The sequence below is a fragment of the Spinacia oleracea genome, chromosome 5, assembly GCF_020520425.1.
Source record: "Spinacia oleracea cultivar Varoflay chromosome 5, BTI_SOV_V1, whole genome shotgun sequence".
NCBI lineage: Eukaryota > Viridiplantae > Streptophyta > Magnoliopsida > Caryophyllales > Amaranthaceae > Spinacia > Spinacia oleracea.
The window spans coordinates 20,831,629-20,853,364 of record NC_079491.1 but is presented as its reverse complement, the minus strand read 5'-3'; the positions used below and the strand labels follow the sequence as shown (position 1 = coordinate 20,853,364).

Here is a 21,736-nt window from a genome sequence, read left to right as displayed (position 1 = left end):
CACCCTTCTGGTTGATTCAATTCAAAATTGATACCCCAATCTTCGCAGGATTCCCGCCGTCTACTGCCTATCCTCGGTCAGCACAACCAGAATATAGGGTTTGGCTTTATGACGAGCTTTGTTTAATTCACTTTTAACACCCCCTTATTCCCTTGTAATAGGTTAGGTCCCACTATATAATTTAACTAGATTTTAGCCCGTGTGATGCGCAGTTTCTATTATTGTTACGTTAAAATAAAACTCCTATACATATCAACTACTATATTTTATATATTACATTAGATTGGTTTTTTTTTTATTTTGGATTGAATTTCATTTTAGATTTATTTTTTAATTATTATAGTGTTTGATTTTGGATACATTGTATATAAGAAATAGTAATAATTGATTAATAAAAATATCTACGTGGCACCTAATTATTTATCTACATGACATTCGACTTTTTAGTTCAAAAATAATTTTGAAGTCTTATTTTTCATTGGCCGTAACCATTAGATTTCCTACGTGACGCTCTAATATTTGATTACTGTGTGATTTTGGATTGAATTTTATTTTAGATTAGTGTTTGATTTTGGATGAATTTTATTTTAGATTTATTTTTTAATTATTAGAGCGTTTTATTTTGGATGGAATTGTATATATTAGTAATTAATTAATTAATTTAAATATATATGTGTCACCTAATTAATTATCTACGTGGCACTCGATTTTTTTAATTCAAACATAAATTAAGTAATCCTAGGTCGCGCTCTAATAGTGCAGCAAATATGCCATATATATATATATATATATATATATGATTCTGGCCAATTTATTTTAAATCATTTTTTAATAAAACAAAATCATATAAAATTTTATTACGGGTTGTCGAAAAATTAGAGAATTTTATTATTTATTCGAATTATAAAGTGATTAGTGCAATCTTAGGTGTTTTGGGTTTCGACAATAATATTTAAGTTGGGAAAAAAACTTATCATACCTTTATCAAGTAACTGTTTCTTTTAAAATTAGATGATATCCATAACTATAACCATACCCGTACCCGCTACATAAAATGGAAGAAAATAATTTTAAAAAAAATGCTTGTTTGGGTATGGACATATACTATTGCATATATGTAGGCTAAGAGTATAATTAATTTTTTTTAAAAAGGTTTATGAAAATCAAAATTATATCTTGCGATAACGGAGTAGCAACTTACTACGTATATTATAAAAATAATAATATCATAAACATTGTGATTTTTTCATTACCGACATATATTTTTCAAATTAGTATTATTATATTATGTTAGATTCTTGTCATAATACACATGAAATCGTAATTTTGAATTAAAAAATAAGAAAAAAAATTAGGAAATTAGATATTTTAAAAGATTGTTTAATTAAAATCAATACCTAGTATTTAAAAAACATAACCATCTCCATTTCAAGGACACATAAGCAACATCATTTTGAAGACATGTGGAGGATACGTAAGCAACGACATTTTGAAGGACACGTGGCCTTCAATCCTCCCTTTCAGCTTCTATAACCTCCAAATTTAATTCAATTTAATTCAATGAAGTAATGAATTAATTTCTTCAATTCCTAATCTTCTCCTCTTCTCCCTCCACCTTCCCTTCCAATGTAACTGAATTTAGTTTGTCATTTAACTCATAACATCCCTTACAAATTCAACATCCCTTATAAGTACCTCATTTGCAGATACTCACTTGGATTGCATTTCTCATCCCAAATTATCAAGGCACAATTGAACGTTGTCGGCTGCCTCAAGATATCTGGTGACTTTCTATCTCTTTCACTCTATTTTAAGTTGAATTCCATTTATATGTATAGATGAGCAGTTGATAGTTGATATTTTTACTGCTGGTTCATAATTATTATTGAAATCAATATCCAGAATTCAGCAATAAGATATTCTATCAAAGGATTGGATTATAAGGTTCAAAGGATTGGATTAAACAAGGGAGTGATGAGAGACTGTTTTAAATTTTTAGAAAAAGGTTTCAGTTATGAGAGACTATTTTCTACAATTTTAAACAGCAAAATTATTGATCCATCTTAGATGTAACAATTCTTTATTAAATATATGCATTCGTAGGTAGATTGCCGTTATTTTTTCCTTTTAAGCATTATAATAGCAGCTTGTGCAATTGTGCTTAATGTAACTTATCATTTGTTTGAAAAATTATAGTTTCTCCCTCAAAAAATTAGTTTTAAATTTCAAGTGAGTAAAAAGCCCGTGCGAAGAACGGGTCCAAAAGCTAGTTTTATTTTAAAAATAATCTAAGGACACACCAGGAGATGACATGTGTCATTCCTGGTGTGTCTTTTAGTATATAGTATTGATTGATTGATTGATTGATACTTCAACGTACTAACGAATAACGATGCGCCTAGTAACCAATGCTTCGTTCCTTTACTCGTATTTAGAGTGGTGTATATATAAATATATCTATCTCTATTCCTATTCCTAGTCCTATAAGGTAACTCTAAACATGACATGTGTCGAGTCGGGTCAAGCTTCGAGATGAGCTTATGGGTCATGGGCCTAAATGGATCGGGTCCACACTAGGTTCACTCTGCATCATGCCAGGGCGGTCCGGGCTAAAAAGTTCAAAATGGGACCCGAGTCCACGGGTTGTTCGTGTCGGGTCGGTCAGGTGGTCGTGCCTAAGTTTAATTTTACTAAATTTAGAGTGCTTTGTCGTGTCGGGTCGAGTCGTGTTGTGCCTTGTCGTGCTATTTTCAAAAAAATGCGGGCCAGGCCTAGCCCGGCCCATGACTTCGTGCTCAGGCTGTGTCGTGCTTTTTTCGTGCATGTGTCAGACCGGCGTTTTTTCGTGTTGGGTTGGGTCCGGCCTCAAAAATAAGTAATTAGTGTTTATTGTGAAATTAATTAGATTAGAGAACTTTACTTACTAACAAAACTAACAATCTTCAAACAAACTTATAATTTAACTTGAGTATATTTCATTAGTATGTAATAAAGATTTACTTTAGACTTAAAATTTATACGAAATATAGATTTACTGGCAATAATAATAAGTGAAACCTAAAACTAGTGGGAAAAGGCTCATTTGCGTCGGTCATATAAGGCCATTTACGTCGCACACGCAAAAGATCTCGACGCAAACGACCTAAAGTCATTTGCGTCTCACTTTGGTGCAACGCAAATGACTCTCATTTGCGTCGCAGGTGCAAATGACTTTTTGATAGACGATTATTATGCCGTTAACCAATAACCATCTAATCAAACAATATTTATAAGAACACCTAAACTAACCAACTATATGAACTATAGCGGTAAGCGTAGGGATCGTCCCATGAGAACGGAGAGATTGAATTTAGCTAAGCAAGCAAGTTTAGGAACGTGAAGTTTGGAATTGTAACGAATTAAGCTAATCAACTAATTAAGAGGAGAAATCAAGTGTGAATAAACTAGGGAATCGGGGTTAGTCTTGGGTTCGTTAGGGAAGGGCGAAGGTTCAAACACTTTGATATTGTAAAGACATGACAAATAGGGGAAAATTGGTACAGCTAGTATGCAACATAGTGAAATTTATCTTTGCATTGTGCAACAAGTGTTTGTATTTTGTATAAATGTTACATGTCTTTGATCTTACACTCATGATACATTAGTCTTATGTCTCTCCTCTCCTCTCCTCTCTCCTCCACTATTTTGGTTTTCGAGCATTAAACGAGCTCATAAAGGAAACAACAACAAAAACCTTAATTTATATAAAATTCTCGAGACATTCATCAGCATATCTACCACTTCTAGTCGCCACTATAATATCTAGGGGACACACATACACTTGAGTTTATATGATGAAGATTCATGGAGTTCTGTTTGCAAAGATCATACTAATTAGTTGAGGCAGGAAGTGAGTGAAGCACAACTCTTGAGGAAGACCTTTTTTGGGTTTGAGAGTGGAGAACGGTTCAAGGCATAATCAACAGAGTCATAATGTGCTTTGAAGTTAAGCATGGAAACCTTATGGAGTTAGGAAAGCTAATGGCTGACTTAAGATGGGCATATATCTTGATATACACACTAGATTAAGGTGATTCAGGTTAGAGTTTGGATGAATAAATTTCTAACGCCTGATCATAAGCTCATTTTAGATGAGAAACGAGTGAGTTATGACTATTTTACTAGAAATTGAAGTTTTAGGGAGCAAGCAGAGCCACATCCGCGATGGTAGGACCGCCCCGCGGTGGTTATGCATTGCCTACACCTTAGTTGAGATCATAAGTTGTGGAAATTGAAGTTGCAAGGTCGCGTCCGCGGTGTAAGTAATGTAGTACGTGCTTGAAGTGGCCACAACTTCAATTTTCGGTTTTTCTTGTACTAGGCCTTGTTTTAGGTCAAGGAATGCTTGTTGATTAGGGAGAGAGAAAACCTTATTGAATAGCTCATACACTTCGGTTTTAAGCGAGGGAGAGTTGTGAGGTGAGGTGAGGTGAAGCTTGAAAGCCTCGGTAATCTCTTTGTAAATCATCATCACATTACTACTAGTGGATTGGTGGGTTTTCACCCAAGGCTCGGATTTCCACGACAATTTTCTTGTAGCGATTCTTAGTTTCTTACTTGGTTTTCTTGCTTAATATATCTTCGTCATTGTCAATCCTTGCTTAATCACAAACTAGTTAGTACATCTCTATTTCCATCAACATTCTGTAGTGATTTATTTGTCTTTCCAACTCCATTCTCTCTAAATTTCTATTCTCTCTTTGGTAAGTGTATAGATGTAAGTTCACCTACCCATTTTCCACGAGATAAAAGAAGTATAATATGCCACATGAGAATTAAACTCCCATGTCGTGATCAAATTCCCTAATTAAATGTCTCATTCTTTCGGTAAATAAAAAACACATGACACCTGTATTATTAAAGTAGAGTGGTGAGGAATAAGAGACCTCTAAAATCCCAATTTTCAAACCACAATTACTCCACGTCATCATCTTTACTTCTCTTAAATTAAGCTGAACCAAATAGGAAATTAACAATGCATGAAATTAAAATATCAACAAGATGAAAAAAAATCTAACAGAAAAGGAATATATTAAAAACTTTCGCCAATTTAAATAATAGTATGAACAAAGAAGGAAACTAGAAATAATGCTCTTTTTTTTATTAGCTTTCTAATTTTATAGAAATTCGTGCATTAGCACGGGCACAGACTAATGATTCACTTGAAGCAAAGAGATAGACATATTCTATGCCACACCATTGGAGTAGTTGCTTTAATGAACCTGATAACCCCAACTCGAAAATTATAGGTTGTTCCACCCTGAGAATAAAGTGAGTTATTTTAGAGTCCGAATCCTCTATACCAAATTCGTGTCTCATCTAATGTCCCAACTCAATAAAATTGTATTAATTCCATTTGTTTTGATAAAATTGGTGACTTGTTGGTTAAGTGGGGGGAAATTCCAATGACTAGTCGATGATTTCTCGAGAACAACAAACTTTTTGATCGAGATTTATGAAAATATCATTCTCATATTATCTCATTTTTCAAAATAAAATCCATCACACTAAAAATGACATTTATTAAGGTGTTAGAGAGTGTGTATGAGTCAACACATGAATAATTATTCGCATTCATTGGAATTAACCCAATTTTAATGAGTTCGAACACTAAATGAGATACGAGTTTAGGACAGAAGATCCATACTTATTATTTTGAACGGTTATTTTAGTCCATAGTGGCCTAGTGCATATTGAAATTAGCAAAAAAAAAAAAAACCCCGTTGCAATGTTGCACCCGCTCCATCATTCAAACAATCAAACTTGACTGAGTAATTCTTTATTCACAACAATTTCTTCACTCCTAAAACCCAACAAAAATTCCCCCCTTTTCTCTGCTACCTCCACTTCAGAGTTCAGACCCCAGCCCTCACCCCCAGGCTGCTAATTGCTAACTTATGCTTAACATCTCCAATGTCATCATCTCAATCCCATGAAACTAATTAGGGAAACGCATTCAATTCTTCACAAATCTAAATTTAGGGTTTTCGTTTAATTGCGGAATCCCTCTCTTTTAGTATAATAAAGGGTAGAATTTTGTAAACTTAACAATGGCGGAATTGGATAATTTGATTACAAAGAAAGTTGCTGATCGCTACTTAAAGCGTGAAGTTCTTGGTGAAGGTACTTATGGTGTTGTCTACAAGGCCATCGACACCAAGGTTTAACTTCTATCAACTTATTTATTTTTTTATTTTTCTGGATTAGAATTTTAGACATGTGTGTTAGGGTTTAATTGAGAAGTGTAAGAATTTTTATTTTGTTTGTTTATTGCTTATTTATTCAGGTTATGGAATTGAAGGGGAGACATTCACTAGTGTAAAATTCTTGTTGTTGATGGGGCTTGTTTCTTGATTGTATGGGTTAGTTTAATTAACTAGCTTTTTGATTGTTGGTAGAACATATTTCTCCTTTTCTGGCATTGAACACATTGCTCTCCTCGATTAAGGCGGAAAGAGGAAGAGAAAGGTGAATCATGGCTTAGCTGAAACCTTGTGTCTTCATCAAAATTCTGCGTATTTATGAATTACTTTCTTTGGGTTTTATGTGTATGCATCCTTATGTTGGGTTGGCCAAAGCGATAATTTTGTTATATGAGGGTGGTTTATGAAGCGGGTTTAAAGGGGATGGGTAGAACTGCTATTTTTATCGGATATGGATACGGAGTATAAAGTTTCCTCCTTATAAATACTGCATTTTTATTTTTCCGGCTCGGCTATGTACTTAATTTAGTTATGAAGTGTAAAGCTGATATTTGATAAAGAAGAAGAGTGGCTCTGCATTCGGCAGGGTAAGTATTAGCTTGCTTACATGGAAGTAGTTGTTTTCTTTCGGAGAACTATCTTGTACCCAGCACTGTATGGGTCTTCTTTATCGTGGAAAACTGTGGATTTGGATTAGTGACAAAGTCGTAGATTTTCTGGAGTTTTTGGTAGAACCATATGCAATTTGTAGTATGATCATTAGGAGATATGACATTAGGAAGCGTGTCATCACTTCTTTATGGTTTTTTAATGTATGTGTGACACTGTTATATCCTTGCTGTAGTGATTGCTTTAACGAGTCATTTGTTTCGATGCAGACAAATCAAACTGTTGCGATCAAGAAAATTCGTCTTGGAAAGCAGAAGGAAGGTGTGAATTTTACTGCCCTGAGAGAAATAAAACTGTTGAAAGAGCTTACAGACCCTAATATAATAGCGTTGATAGATGCCTTCCCCCATAAGGGAAACTTGCATCTTGTGTTTGAGTTTATGGAGAGTGACCTTGAGGCTGTCATCCGGGATCGGAATATTGTACTCTCTCCTGCTGACACAAAATCTTATCTACAAATGACCTTGAAAGCACTTGCTTTTTGTCACAAGAAATGGGTCCTTCACAGGTGCTTCTTTTAACTCGGAATTACTGGAATACTGCCTGACCTAGATTGAACTGATATATGTGTGGACTGACTGAGTAATTTTTTACAGGGACATGAAGCCAAACAATCTGTTGTTAGCAGCTGATGGACAGCTCAAACTTGGGGATTTTGGTTTAGCACGCATTTTCGGTAGTCCAGATCGCAGGTTTACCCATCAAGTGAGTATTTAGTTAATTAATATAATTCACTACATCCTCTGGTTGCTTGTCGCAATTTTAAATTCTAAATAGAGATGCAGTTCTTTAGACACATTAAGGTGATACGTGTAAATATCTTTTCATTTCCAGTGCACACTAAGTAGTAAGTATACATAATTTATTTTCAAGTGAAATTTGAAATACATTATTATATGTGTTTCTAGGCCTATTGAAGTCATATCACGTCATAACACTTAAAGATCTATTCTAGTAAGAAAATTTATTGAGCTCTGCAAGAAAAGCTTTTGCTTGAACTCAGGCTTCATATTTTTCTCTCTACTATATTATTTCTGCAACGCAGTGGACCTTCTTTCTTTTTTCTGTTGATTAATTTCCTCCACAATTGAATAACCTATACATTTGAGAAATATTGTATTATTTTTGTGAAGTTCTGTAAAATTTTGATCCTCGAACCATTTCGCCCTATCTGTTATGTTACTCGGACTTAGGAACTCGTGTTGGACACAAATACGTGTCAAAAGTCCTTGGTTATTTTGTGAAACTTTTCATGATTTTGGCCTAAATGACGCGTTGAAGTGTCCATACTCCATACCCATGTTGGAGTGTTGAAGATTTGACACGGGTACTTGAGTAAAATGAAGAGTAATGAGTTTCCGAAGGTTATGTCTTCTGTCATGGTGGCGTCCAGGAATGACGGTGAGTGATTTTTTTGTCCAGGAAAAAATAAAATTAAACGAATTGAAAATTGTGTGCTATCACTGATTCACTGCCAAATTTCAGTGTTTGTTCTCAATTTTTAAGGTTGTATGGTATTACATTAACTTAAAATTAGCCATAAACTCATAATGACCAAAAGATACAAAATCATGCTAATTTTGAATCCCGGCAATATAATTCTATCACTATCTTAATAAATACAAATAAAATAACCATATTTCTAAAAATTCTCAATGATAACGAACTTAGGTGCAGGGTTTCTGCAACTAATTTTCTGCTTTTATCTTTTGTTTGGCATCAAATATGAGACTGGTTCACAGCATCAGTTGTTACATTGAATGGGAAGTTGTCATTTCCCAGGATGTTTTCTCCTAATTTTCTATAAGCTGTAACTTTATCAACTTGAGCCTGGCCTGCTGTTGTCAGGGTCAGGCTGATTCCTTTTTGATCCAATTGCCCTGACCTGAACCACCCCTCTTTGGGTATGTCTGGTCCTTATATGCCTTTATCATATTACTTGGTTTTTCTGCCAACGTTAGTGCAGCTGGCTTGATTCCTCGTGCCTGGGCCGTTTTTGAGGTGTGGCTTCGACCATGGACACCTCTAATATTTATTCAGTTATCCTTCAGTATTTTTTAGTGATTACACGGTCTGGACAATAGCTTTATATGCAATGTCCGTGATGGTCCTGTGACTTGTGACAACTGATTTTCAAAGCTGTTTGAAGTGAGATTTGGGATTAAGCTCATGAATCCATAGAATCTCCTCCTATCTCCTTAGAATCTCCTCATGTTATTATCTTTAGGTTGCTTTTGAATGAACAAATTCTGCTGGGATGACGAGAGCTTGATAAATGTTGCTAGCCTATCTTTGGAGATTCCTGTCGCATTTCGTCTGAACTTTCTAATGGTTTACTGCTGTGTCCTTGCCTCCTTGGGTTCTCTACATATTGCAAACCCTATCTTGAATTCTTGGTTCTTGATAGACAGATGTAGTTGGTGTAAGTTCTCTGTGTAATTGATATCTTAGTAGAATTCTTTAATAAACATTTGAATTATAACTTAGATTCTAATCTGCTTTTAAACTATACTTTGAATGTTTTAAATTGATTTTCATAAAAGAATTTATTTGGCTGCATATTTCTCTAATATGCTCTTGATTATGGAGGTAGAAGCATGGGATCAACTAAGAGCCTCTATGTTAGGTACATAATGCTACTTTACGTTAGTTCAAGGACATGTAACCTTCTTTACACACACTGTCGTAATATAATTTAGTTTCTCAAATCACATTGCACTATATGTGTCATGCAGGTCGTGTTACTGTCATACCCGTTACAATTACCATTCTTATGTAAACCACCCCTTAAAAATTTCAGTAATCACAAATGTTAGGGAACTCCTCCGAAACAAACAAAAAGTTCTATTTGAAGGTGTTTTTAGTATTATACTCCGTAGCTAGTATGTAACTTGATTACAATGAAGTTGAGAAGTTGTGTATTTTCAGTTTACAATGGTACGCCCGTGGTTGGTGTTGTCTGGCACATGATAATTGACCGTGTGACCATTAGTGTTAGATTCCAACCTTCCTCTACTTGTATTTTGCTTATCTAATACTTTCTAGGACTTTTCTCATAGGTTTCTAGGATTTAGATAAAATTAATATGTTACTGTCAATCCAGATCCACCTGTACTTTGTAGCTTACTCAAAGTAGACCTCAATGAGGTGTAATGAATGAATGAATTCTTACTTCTCATCCGTCGTTGCCCGATGCTTGATTGCTAGTGTTTTGTTGTAGGCCTTTATAGATATTTTGCTGCCACTTGCTCTAAAGCACTCAAAATCCATCAAGTCTCGCAAAACAAATACATTCTCGTCGTTGGCCCCTCTTGTTCTCGTTGCCGATCAACCCTCGACTAGGGGTGTGCAAATTCTGGTTCGGTTACCCGTTATGGTTTTATTTCTGGTAACCGTTACATTCTGGTCGAACATTTGTCGACCCTAAATCATATCCAAAACTTTAGGTACCCGCTTGTTCGGGGATCGGTTTTTTTTGTTCTGTTCGGTTTGGTCGGATAATAGTTAAGTCGATGTACGTTAAAACTTTTCTTAAGCATAACATTGGAAAGATTAGGCAATATTACTTATCCCATGTTAAAGCTTACAGTAACATAGTAAAGTCTACGGTTATTGCTTTACTGTTTATAATCATAGATAAAATTTTGAGTCTGGTAGTTTATGAAGTTGTCTCTAACATCATTTTAATTATAAAATGCTACGGTGTATCATGTTTTATTGATTTGTTATATAGTTCAGGAATTAAAACCTTGCTTATTCAGTTTGTAATTCTTTTAAAGTATCATATAGTTTTACTCTTTACCATTCTTCCTCCATAATTTTTGTTGTCTGCTTTCTTTCAATTTCACATTGATGATAGTGTGTAAGTTTAATTGTCAAAAGTATAATGCATATGTGATCTTCCACATATATAAACACGTACCTAAAATACTACACAAATGTTTGTAACTTGCAATTTGGCCAATGCATGTTGATATTCGGTCGGTTCGGTTACCCGATTTCGAGTCGTTTACCCGCATTTTCGGTTCGAGACTTAAAATATTAATAAAAGCCTACCCTGTACCAAATGCCCACCTTGTCAGTTGGGTTGCCCACCTTTTCGGTTCGGATTTTTTGGTTTTCAGGTTCGATTTCTGTTTTTCGGATTTTTGCATAGCCCTACCCTTGACCCTCACTCTTGTTGCCACTTGGCAAAAGTGCCCGTTCTGAATCAACAAACACTTGCTTGTGCCCCTACGAGCCTCAAGACACTCATTCTGCACAAAGCTTGGACCCTCGCCGCCTAATAGGCAAGACCACGCTGCATGATATGGTGTCAAAACATTTGGACCGTGACAGTTGGTATGAGAGTCGGGTCCAAACCTAGGTATAAAGAGACTCTAATTAGCATACCAAGATTGAGACAGTTAAAGAAAGGTTAGACTAGCCTGGCTAGAGGGCTAGTCACAGAGCTGGACCTGGCTCGAAGAAATTGTGATTGGCAAGCGAAAGAAATCGATAGACTCGAAAATGCAGTGGGCGAGCTCTTGCAAGAAAAAGAGGTGCTTCAAGAGCAACTGAGCTTCGTTCAAAGGCAAGCAAATGACGCGTTGAACGAGTGCGTGATACTGATGCTCATTGTAGGAAGAGACTAGTGAGGAGGTGTTGCGATGAATATCAAACCCCTAAAGCCTCGATACAACACTGACGCAAGAGCATGGTGTAAAAACTCGCCCGAGTTAACTTCGCCCGAGTTAACAAGGTTTTGGAGGCTGGCGATACGAGATATCCCGAGTTGTAAAGGTGTTTTTAAAAACGGCGAGATCTCGGTCGGTTCAACCGATTTTGTCCGCATTAAACGTTATAAACCTCACATTTACTCGGTTTTCAGCTGAATTCCCCATGTTTTCGACAAAAAATAAGGGAAAAAGGAAAGAAATGGAGAAACTCCATTGAAATAGAGTAGAGAACTCTATTTTTAAATCTAAAACAAGAGAGGAGAGGTAAGTTAGACAAAGGAATTCATTTTAATATGTCACATGTACGGTTTAGGGGAGGGGGACTAGGGTAGGTAGTGAATGGAGCTGACATGAGGCTTCTTTTTCAAATTTCAAATTCCTAAGCGACAACCGCAACACGGTCCGCGACTAACGCATCATTTCCGTTACCGAGACTCCGCGACTGATACCGCGACCGTGACCGATACCGCATTTTTTATCTATGCGCAAGAGACACAAAGGAAGTTGATAATTTCCTTTTCGACATGGAGCACTACTTCAGAATTTGTTAGCACGTGTCTCAGGATGTATAGCTATGGTGGCGCATCATGCACATTGACAGCGAAGCAGGAAGGATCAAGATAGATTTCATGGGTGAAGTTCAAGAAGGAACACAAAGATCAGTTTTACCCCGAGAACACCGAGTTCGCCGCACGAATGAAGTTGCAGGAAATCCACTACAAGGACTCCATACGTGACTATATGAAAGAATATTCGACTTGCATGTGAATGAAAAGGTTAGTTGTTCAACTTCCTTCAAAGGCTAAAAGAATGGGCGCAACGTAAAGTTTTGAGGGCGAATGTGAACACCCTCTCGGTCGCCATGACTTCACAGAGATTAATGGGTTACTCTACACTTTCATAGGAAAGGGCCATCACTCTGAAGAGAATCTAGGGGGAGGCCTACACGCTTGGAGGGCCCGATTCCAAGCCCACCCAAGAGTGTAAGAAGTGATAATCGAAGGTGTCGTCCAGATCATGGGATTCAGACAAGGAAATGGGGGAGGCTATTATCAGAATTCTTGGTCGTCACCTTCCCAATCAACAAGAGAATCCAAAGTCCTTTGGATGGTGGGCTTGCAAACACAAAGGGGAGATTGACAACCAAAACATTGTCGGTCATGTCCGTTGAAAAGATCCTAAAAGAGACAAAAGATAAACCTGAAAGTGAGGGCGAAAACCTCAGGAGGATAGGAGCTCGAGCCATGGTGGACGCTGGTGCCTTTCACAACTTCGTCACAAAGCAGAAGCTAGAAAACTTGGGTTGGTACTCAAGGAAGAACGCGATAATATGAAGTTCGTCGCCACACATGGATGACTTCAACTTGGTGCTCAGAATTGGATTTCCTGCGTGCTAGCACAACAATTGTAATGCCTCACTTGATTTCTTTACTTGTAGCGTACTACTCTCGCAGATGGAAAAGACAAGGGCCAATACCTTTGGCAATGCGAATGATGAAGCCACAAACGAAGGTGAGTTCTTAGAAACCCCCTCGCACTTGAAGCACACTAATGCTAGTGATGGAGCCCTAGTCGAAGATGACATCCCATAAACACTTGCATTAGAAACAAGATACAATATAACAGCGACATCGAGCACGAAACCGAAAACATGGAAGGTTCAGATACCTAAGAAGCTCAACGAAACACGAAGATGCAATCAGATACAAGAAGACTTCAACAACCGTCATCAACCGACAACACAAAAGAGAAACTGCATAATTTAGAATATGAGCTTTTCTTTTATCCATTGTAATTCTTGTAAGTCGACGAGGTCGTCGACCGCTTAAGTCAGGGTGGTTAGAATCCGACATTCATTTACTTGTACTTTGCATATGTAATGCTTTCTAGGACTTTTCTAACAGGTTTTTAAGCTTTGGATAGAATTATGATGTTTCTGTCAATGTAGTGTTCACCGGTAGTTTGTAGCTTACTCAAAATAAACCCCTATGAGGGAGAATGAATGAATTCTTACTTGTTTCCAATCGTTGCCACATGCTTTATTGCTAGAGTTTTGTTGTACGCCTTTATAGATATTTTGCTGCCATTCGCTCTAAAGCACCCAAAATCCATCAAGTCACGCAAAACAAATACATTCTCGTTGTCGGCTCCGCTTGTGCACATAGATCGATCCTTGACCCTCACACTTGTTGTCAGTACGCAAGAGTGCTTGTTCTGAATCAAACACTTGCTCGTGCCCCTTCGAGCTCCGAGACACTCCTTCGTATAAGGCTTGCGCCCTTTCGGCCTAATAGGCAAGAACGCACCCGAACGATCCAGTGTCGTAACATTCGGACCGTGACAGTATGGTAACTGTTACTGCAACCATGATCACATTTTTTTTCTTCTTGTGTGTTGAAGGAACCAGAAAAGTTACGCTAGTATGCTGTTTGAAGTATCCTATTTGATGCTAACAAAATTTCTGTGGACATGACCTGCTGATTACGTGCAGCTTTCTAACTTTTATGTGCTTGGGACAGTTGCTTTATTTTGTATCTGTTGATTCAAAGTGATTTTGAAGTTTGAATTTTATGTTCCATTAGCAAGTACTGAGACTGCTGAGTACTGACACAATTAGGGTACTGGACAGGAAACTTAGTTTCAGATCATAGACCTGGCTACCCAAATGACGAGCCTTTGCTGTTGTTGTTTAGTCAGTAGCTTTTTGTCAAAGGAACCAAAGGCTCTATTGAGTAGAAGTGTGTATCTTATGTTATATTCCTTGTGCAAATGCATTTGCTGAATCTTAAGGATCAAATGTCCAACTTGAACTTATAATATCTTCTTCTAATAATCTTTATTTAGTAATTCGTCTTACAATTTCATGCGGATGTCGAAAAATTATCCAGTAATCTATGTTCCTGTACTATCTGGCATTACTTAGATTCTATTTCTTTTTTTCCCATAGGTTTTTGCTAGATGGTATAGAGCACCTGAATTGCTATTTGGCACTAAACAGTACGGTCCTGCAGTGGATATCTGGGGTGCTGCTTGTGTGTTTGCAGAACTTCTGCTAAGAAGACCTTTTTTACAGGTTAGTTTTTTGATACTTTACAAACTCTGTATCGATTTACCTGATCTCTTGTTTCCGTTATCGAAATCATGAATATGAAAAGAAAGGAAACTATGTTTTTGACAGTTTCTCTTTTTTCTGGTTTGCCTGATTTCAAAGTTGTGATCAAAGCTTCATTTTCAGCAGGAAGATTGACTGGCAGATCTTTCTTTATTCATTTTTCATGTATTATTGTTTATCTTCTCCCTGTTAATGGTATTTGTACTTCATGCCAAAATTTCAGAACTCATTCTCTTGTAATTTTAATCCTGTGACTGATTATGTTGATTCAACTTGGAGGAGATAACTAAACCTACGTTGCTGAAATTTGTCGGAATTATTGGGGTCTTAGAAGTTAGATGTATCGACAGGATACAAAATTAGGGTCATAACTCAGTGTACATATTTGTTTGAGGTGCTAGCACATGTCGTGGTTTGTCAAAAAAAACAGTTCAGGGATTATTGGGTTTGCTTGAGTTTAGTTGTTTGTATTGTCGTTATTGATTCCTGGCTAAGAATTAACTTAGCTTAGACACCATTTATGGCAGAAATTTAAGGGAAGGAAGTGATGATTGATTAATAAACTGAAAATTACAGCAAATGTAATTGATATCCAAGCTTTCAAGAGGTGTGATGCTCTCTCAATTAGCTCTTTAAAAGCTAAACAAAACACTCGTCAATATTCAACATGCCTTCTTTCCCCTCCTCTCCTGTATTTATAGAGATCCTTCTCTTAACTAACTATCTATCTAATCCTTGAAGCCACTAATAACTGAAAAGTATTGCTACTCCCTAAAGTTCCCTTCCCCTCATATTAGTGCTTAGCATTACTTTTATAACCAAAATTTATATTCCTTGAGGGAGTGTAGTGTGAAATCTTTTAGGAATGTTAAAGCCAAGAGGTGGGATATGGAAAGAAAGTTGGAGGAGTTTATAAGAGAGGGAGGCAGAAGGTGAAAACAAAAATGTATTTAGGATGGCAATAATTCAAGTAGGTATGAATTGGTTGAAGAGATGAGGAGTTATATTGTTTAGCTTTAGGTTTAGGATCTTTGGTTGATTGGGGTTATCAATTTCTTAAAGAAAATTAGTTCTTTGGATCCGAGTATGTTGAAAATTCATGCTTGGGAGTAGACAAATTCGTGAACCTTGATAGTTTTATTGTAGATCTGTTTTGTGAACCGTGAGGTTGTTCTGAAGAGTGATATTGCTGGGTTATGTGTTGGAGTTGTAAATGAATGAGATAATTAATTGTAGAATTCATCCAAGACTTTTCCTCGATTCTAAATGATCCTGCAGGATAGGTAATATGCTTAGCATTGTGTTAAGTGATATCTCTTCGAAACAAAGTTCTTTTTTCTTGAAGAAGATAATTCTGGTTGCAACTTTAATTGCTACTAAGTTGGTGGTGTATGGTGATTGGGAAGAGGGTTGCCCCCTTAGCTGCATTTCTATAGAGTCTTGACAATGTAGGCTGCAGAAGCCAAATGGTTACTGGCAGCATGCATACAATGGAGTCTGAATCACCCCTCATTCGTTTGTGTATCTCTTAGGAATTTATTTGGTGTTTCAAGTAGGGTAATGGAAGAGGATTTTACGAATGGGTTGTGGACTAACAACTATGTGAAGGGTGGGCGGGTGGTTACTTTGTCCATTTACCAATCTGGGAGTGGTTGCCGATATGTTTATCTCTCACATAAAATTTGCTGATGACTATGCCCTTCAATTTGGACCAAAATTTATTTGAGATTCCTGGGAATATTACAAGAATATGAGGGTTAATGTGGATTATGGTATTTATGAGTTGAGAATTTCCTTATTTTTGTCTTGGATTTAGTTGTAAACAGTAAGGCAGATGATCAAGCAGGCTTCGCTTTCTGCAACATGTTCTTTGTGTAATGTTGTTTTATACAGCGGTCTTAGTGTAAGCAGTAAGATTTATATTACTCCCTCCGTCCCTTAATACTCGACCCGGTTTGACCGGCACAGAGTTTAAGGGACTTGAATTGACTTATTAGTTTAATAGGTAGTAGTTAATAGTGGGGTATTATTTTAATGTAGTTAGTGGGAAATGTGTAAAGGGGTAGAGGGGATGTTAAAATTTTTATAATTTTTTGTATGGAGTAGGGGGTAGGTGTGTTAATAGGGGGGGGGGGGGGAGTGAGAAATAATATAATATTGGTAGAAGATTTCCATTTTTAGAAACAGGTCAAGTATTAAGGGACGACCCGATAAGGAAAACAGGTCGAGTATTAAGGGACGGAGGGAGTAGTATAGATCTTGGACTTCCTCATGCAAGTACCAAACCAGGGAAGGTGTAGACTGTCAACTGATGCTCCGCAGCATAAGATGTTGGTAGGATTCACATGAGATTAACTCAGAGTTGTCTGTCCAAACTCTGTTGTTGGGACCAATAGAAACCAGGATGGTAAAATGACTTGAGGAGAAGAAACATCTCATCCAATATTTCATCATTCCCTGTAAATTGGAAATTCCATGATGCCAAAGTCACTCACACTCAGATATAGGGTACGATTTAAAAATAGCAGAAAATTTGGAGTCTTGACTCCTGAGAGCCTGAAATGACAGAAAAGTGACTTGAGTTTTCAAATCATCTGGCTAGGTGTTATCCTGCTCCCTTGTGTCTTCTTCAAGGTTACAAATGGACAAGAAAAAATGTGGAACTTGATAGATAAAGTTCAACTAGCTTAAATGAGCGACAAGAACCTTGGCTTTGCATCTCATGATAAATTGATAACCTTGTGCCAAAGGCAGTTTGGTTCCAGGGTAAAGCACAGATATTTCCTTGGACCCACTAGCCTGCATGCCTTCTTCTACACCTGTGTTGCTGGACTTTTCAGAAGCTATTTAGAGTATCCTACATGGACGCAGTGTGCTTTTCTACATTTTCCTCTATTTTATTTTCTTCAGAGATCATGCTCCAAGTATTCATATCCATTTCAAGCGGAACATGCTAAATGTAATTATTGAGCGAAATAACAGTCCCGTACTACCTTTAGTTCTTCATTTTATCTTCTCTTATTTGTGGCTGTGCTTTCCGCTTACCTGAATCAACTGATATTACCCAACATTACAACGTACTATTGTTTATGACTATATTGGATGCAGTGCCTATCCTGGTCTGCTATTGTTTTCAATGTGGACAATATTTTTGATTTGGATCATGTATGAGATCTCAAATAATTCCCTATTTTTGCTGATATTTTTGTTTGAGTTGATAGTAGACCTCCTTTTTGCAGGGGTCAAGTGACATTGATCAACTTGGAAAAATCTTTGCGGCCTTTGGGACACCAAAGCCTGCCCAGTGGCCTGATATGATTTACCTTCCTGATTATGTGGAATATCAATATGTGCCGGCACCTCCTTTACGTACTTTGTTCCCAATGGCTAGTGATGATGCTTTGGATTTGTTATCTAAGATGTTTGCTTATGATCCAAAAGCTAGAATTTCAGCACAGCAGGCCTTGGAGCACAGGTATGTCTTGACCACTTGTTTATAAGTTTCCAATGGGGTTTGGGCTATATTTTCCTTTTATAAATTTGGTGGAAAGTGGTGCTTTATCTGGCATCTATTGTCGCACAGTTCCTATTTTGATTTGTTTTATGCAACCTTACCTACAGATACTTCACATCCCATCCAACAGCTACGAATCCAGCTTCCTTACCACGACCTCCTCAGAAGGGTGATAGCAACTCTAAAGTTCCTGAATTTAATCCAAATGAAGGACCTACTGTGTTGTCTCCGCCTAGAAAACTGAGAAGAGTGATGCCCAATAGAAGTGACGGGGGTGAAGAAAATATTCACAATGCTGAAAAGTTAGATGATCATGTCAGTGGGAGTAGATTAACAGCTGGCGCAAGCTCAAGCAGAAATGACACCATCCCAATGTCGATAGATTTTTCGGTCTTTGGATCCAGACCTCCTCCTAGACCAACTATTAACAGGTAATTTTATATTCCGTCTTCTAGTAACATTGATGAATGTGGAAGCTGACAATAATGACCATACTATTTATGCAATTTTCCTTTAGAGTAATCAGGAGTAATGATTCCCAATGAAACAGTGTTTGTGACAGAGCCTCGCTTTTCCACATCATAAATCCGCTGCTACTTGTGGAACTAAGGCCCATACTCAATATTGTACTTAGGTTTTGAGTCGGGGCTGGGATGGACTTTTTTCTTTTTCCTTGATTTGGACATGTGATTAACCTCCCCCTAGTTTTTAAACAAAAAAATCATTTTTCCTTATTACTCCCTCCGTTTCTTTTTGTTCTTTACATTTTCCTTTTTGGGTGTCTCAAAATGTTCTTTACATTTCCTTTTATATTATCACATAAATGCTTTAATATTCTATCAAAATTTGTGTCAAATGATTTTTATCCAATTAAATTCATTGGGTCATTTAATCTCACACTTTTCTATTGGGACATTAAATTTTTCTAATTTTCCCAAATATCAGAATTTTGATAAGAGTGAAAACATTATAAATAAACGTAATTTTCCTTGTTTAAATAAAAAAAATAAAGGAATCTCAATGCACATTAATTAGTGGTTAATAAACGTGCAAAAGGTCAAACGTAAAGAACAAAAAGAAACAGAGGGAGTATATAAATAGGCCCCACATCTGTGGCTAGACCGGGTTATTGGGTGGGTGGGGGCAGGTCATTAATGGGGCGGGTCGGCTGCGGGGCACTTGAAAATATTAGTGGACAGGGTCATGCGGGCCAGGGGCGGGTCAGGTCTAATAAGGGTCATTAAAGGGTCAAATACATAAAACTTTACGTCAACCCTGATTTCTTGCTTGAGAGCAGCAGCCACAACAGACATCAAAGTGGATAAAGTCTCTTCATTTGTAGTGAATTACTCGATTTACATTGAATTAAATATTTTCATTTCATTTTGTTTACTACACGCAACACCAAGTTTACAAATGGAAATAGCTATCGGTCTACACTAGATTGAGATAAAACTAATTCTGCACCGAATCCATTGTTTAGAATCTTTATATAAAACCAGAGGATCGGAGAAGAGGCTAAAACTCCATGAACGGCGATGATGAATTCCTGCTGCTGGAGTTGGTGTCACCTCCAATTGAAGTCCGACGCATCGTGGATTTAAATGTCGCAGTCGCCATTAATGAGAGAGGAGAGTTGTGGAGTCCAGATTTTGAGTGTGTGCCATTTTTTGAGGAGAGAGAAAATAAATGTGGATCACAATAGCATTGGGGTTCTTCACGAGAAGGAGCCGACTAAGGAACTGACTCCAACTCTTGAAAGTGTAATGGAGAGACAAATAGTGGAAGATAGGTGGAGAAGACAAAGTATGGGGATTTGTTGGGTCGTTTAATGGACTTGTTCCCCTTGCCAGTGAGAATTATTGGGTAACCAGTAAGACCCTATGATGACCCAATATAACAATACCCAGTAATGACCCTGTCCAATAAGATAATAAAGGGTCAAAGCCCTTTAAATATGGCCCGGCCCTTTTGCCATTGGGCAGCCCTGTCTAATAACCACCCTTATCTGTGGCTGATATTTTTTCCTCCTCAAAAAAGTTGATGTACCATGTTAGTTTCATTATATCGAATTAATACCTGTCAGTCATCTCTTGAATGTGATTATGCCTGTTAGGACACACAATATGAAGAGCATATGGAAAAGGAAAATGAGGATAACGAAAGAAATATTTCCTCACCGTGTTCCCCTCCCCTATTTCCCTTGACCTCTACTCGAGATGAACCTAGCTTTTTATCTTACTGTTTCTCAAGAATTGGTTGAATGTTCGTTTGATCATAGCTTAGTAGGAATATGATTATGAAGCACTTCCCACCACTGCAATTATAATGTTACTCAGGTTTAACCTTAATTTAAATCCAAAAAAAAAACTCAAGGACTTTGTTAGATTTTAAACTCATGATTCTAAATTTCTAATTATCAACACAAACCGAATATTTTGTATGCTAAATTTCTTTCTCAAGAATTTGTAGCTTGCACTTCAGTTTGACCTTCCATTTCGTCGATTGCTCCAAGGTAATGATGGAGCAGGCTGTGAATGTGATCAAGCAACACGTATAATATTTTAGAATGCAATAATTTTCTTCTGCTCTAATTCTTAGTTTTTGTTTCTGGCAGTGCTGATAGAACACATCTAAAGCGCAAACTAGATCTTGAGTTCCAGATGCCTGAATAAGCTCAATCAATACTTGATCCCAAGTTATGTTAATTTGTGTATTTTGTGATTGTTGGGACAGTCATATTGTCAGGTATGCATTTATTGACTGTCAAGTGCACTTGTCCTCCAAAGTTATAATCGCACTATTCGGTTTTGTGTGTGTGTTGACTTTTGGTCTATTGTCCATTGCAGGCAAGGAGTTTGATCATGGAAAAAAAGATCAACAGAGCTGTTTGGGAAGGTTGGTAGTTGGGGGGGGGGGGGGGGGCAAATAGATTGAGTTTTATCATTTCTCTGCATAACCTCAGCAGTTTACTAGAAAAGTGGGTGAATATAACTTTGGGCGAGGAACAATCATTTTATTGTTTTAGATATTGCATGCGACCGTGGAACTTTGAGTGCTTATTGTAACAGGTGATGATACGAGTGTAGAGTTCAATTTTAATTTTTTGGCGGAAGTTACTAGTTGCCTCTCCAAATGTTGAGAGTTATTCAATTGTTGTAAACAAACATCTTTTTTGATGTCGATTTTTGAAGAGAAGTTACCATCACGATGACCAGGAACCCTTTCTTTGTCTGTTGATAGTATGTTTGAAGTTTTGAACCATATGGTCTCTAAATAAACCTATATGACTGTATGACTGATGTTCACATAGTGCTAAGATTGTCGACCTGTACTATCAGCTTCGCTTCTGCTTCGATTGTTTCAGATGCTTTCATATCTTGGTGGAGATGGGTACACAATGGCAGACCCCCGTTGGGAACAGGAGGGTACGTGCCACTCCGGGGAAAAAATACATCACAATCTGCAGTCTGGACCATGC

General features: G+C 37.1%; 1 protein-coding gene across 1 annotated transcript; it reads left to right on the top strand.

Moving 5' to 3' along the window:
* The first annotated feature begins 5,729 nt into the window (after window positions 1-5,729).
* On the top strand, window positions 5,730-21,469 carry LOC110797173 (cyclin-dependent kinase D-1). The gene is made up of 8 exons (XM_022002272.2): window positions 5,730-6,200; window positions 7,121-7,419; window positions 7,508-7,616; window positions 14,577-14,702; window positions 17,981-18,216; window positions 18,363-18,686; window positions 20,873-21,003; window positions 21,105-21,469. The coding sequence occupies exons 1-7, from the start codon at window positions 6,090-6,092 to the stop codon at window positions 20,928-20,930; spliced, it is 1,263 nt and encodes a 420-aa protein (XP_021857964.1). The 5' UTR covers window positions 5,730-6,089; the 3' UTR covers window positions 20,931-21,003; window positions 21,105-21,469.
* The last annotated feature ends 267 nt before the right edge of the window (window positions 21,470-21,736 follow it).

Excerpts from the sequence above, each read along its gene's own strand:
- LOC110797173 (XM_022002272.2), top strand. The coding sequence starts at position 6,090 with ATGGCGGAATTGGATAATTTGATTACAAAGAAAGTTGCTGATCGCTAC. Across the intron at positions 6,201-7,120 it reads ACAAGGCCATCGACACCAAG|ACAAATCAAACTGTTGCGAT; the intron begins GTTTAACTTCTA and ends GTTTCGATGCAG. Across the intron at positions 7,617-14,576 it reads ATCGCAGGTTTACCCATCAA|GTTTTTGCTAGATGGTATAG; the intron begins GTGAGTATTTAG and ends TTTTTCCCATAG.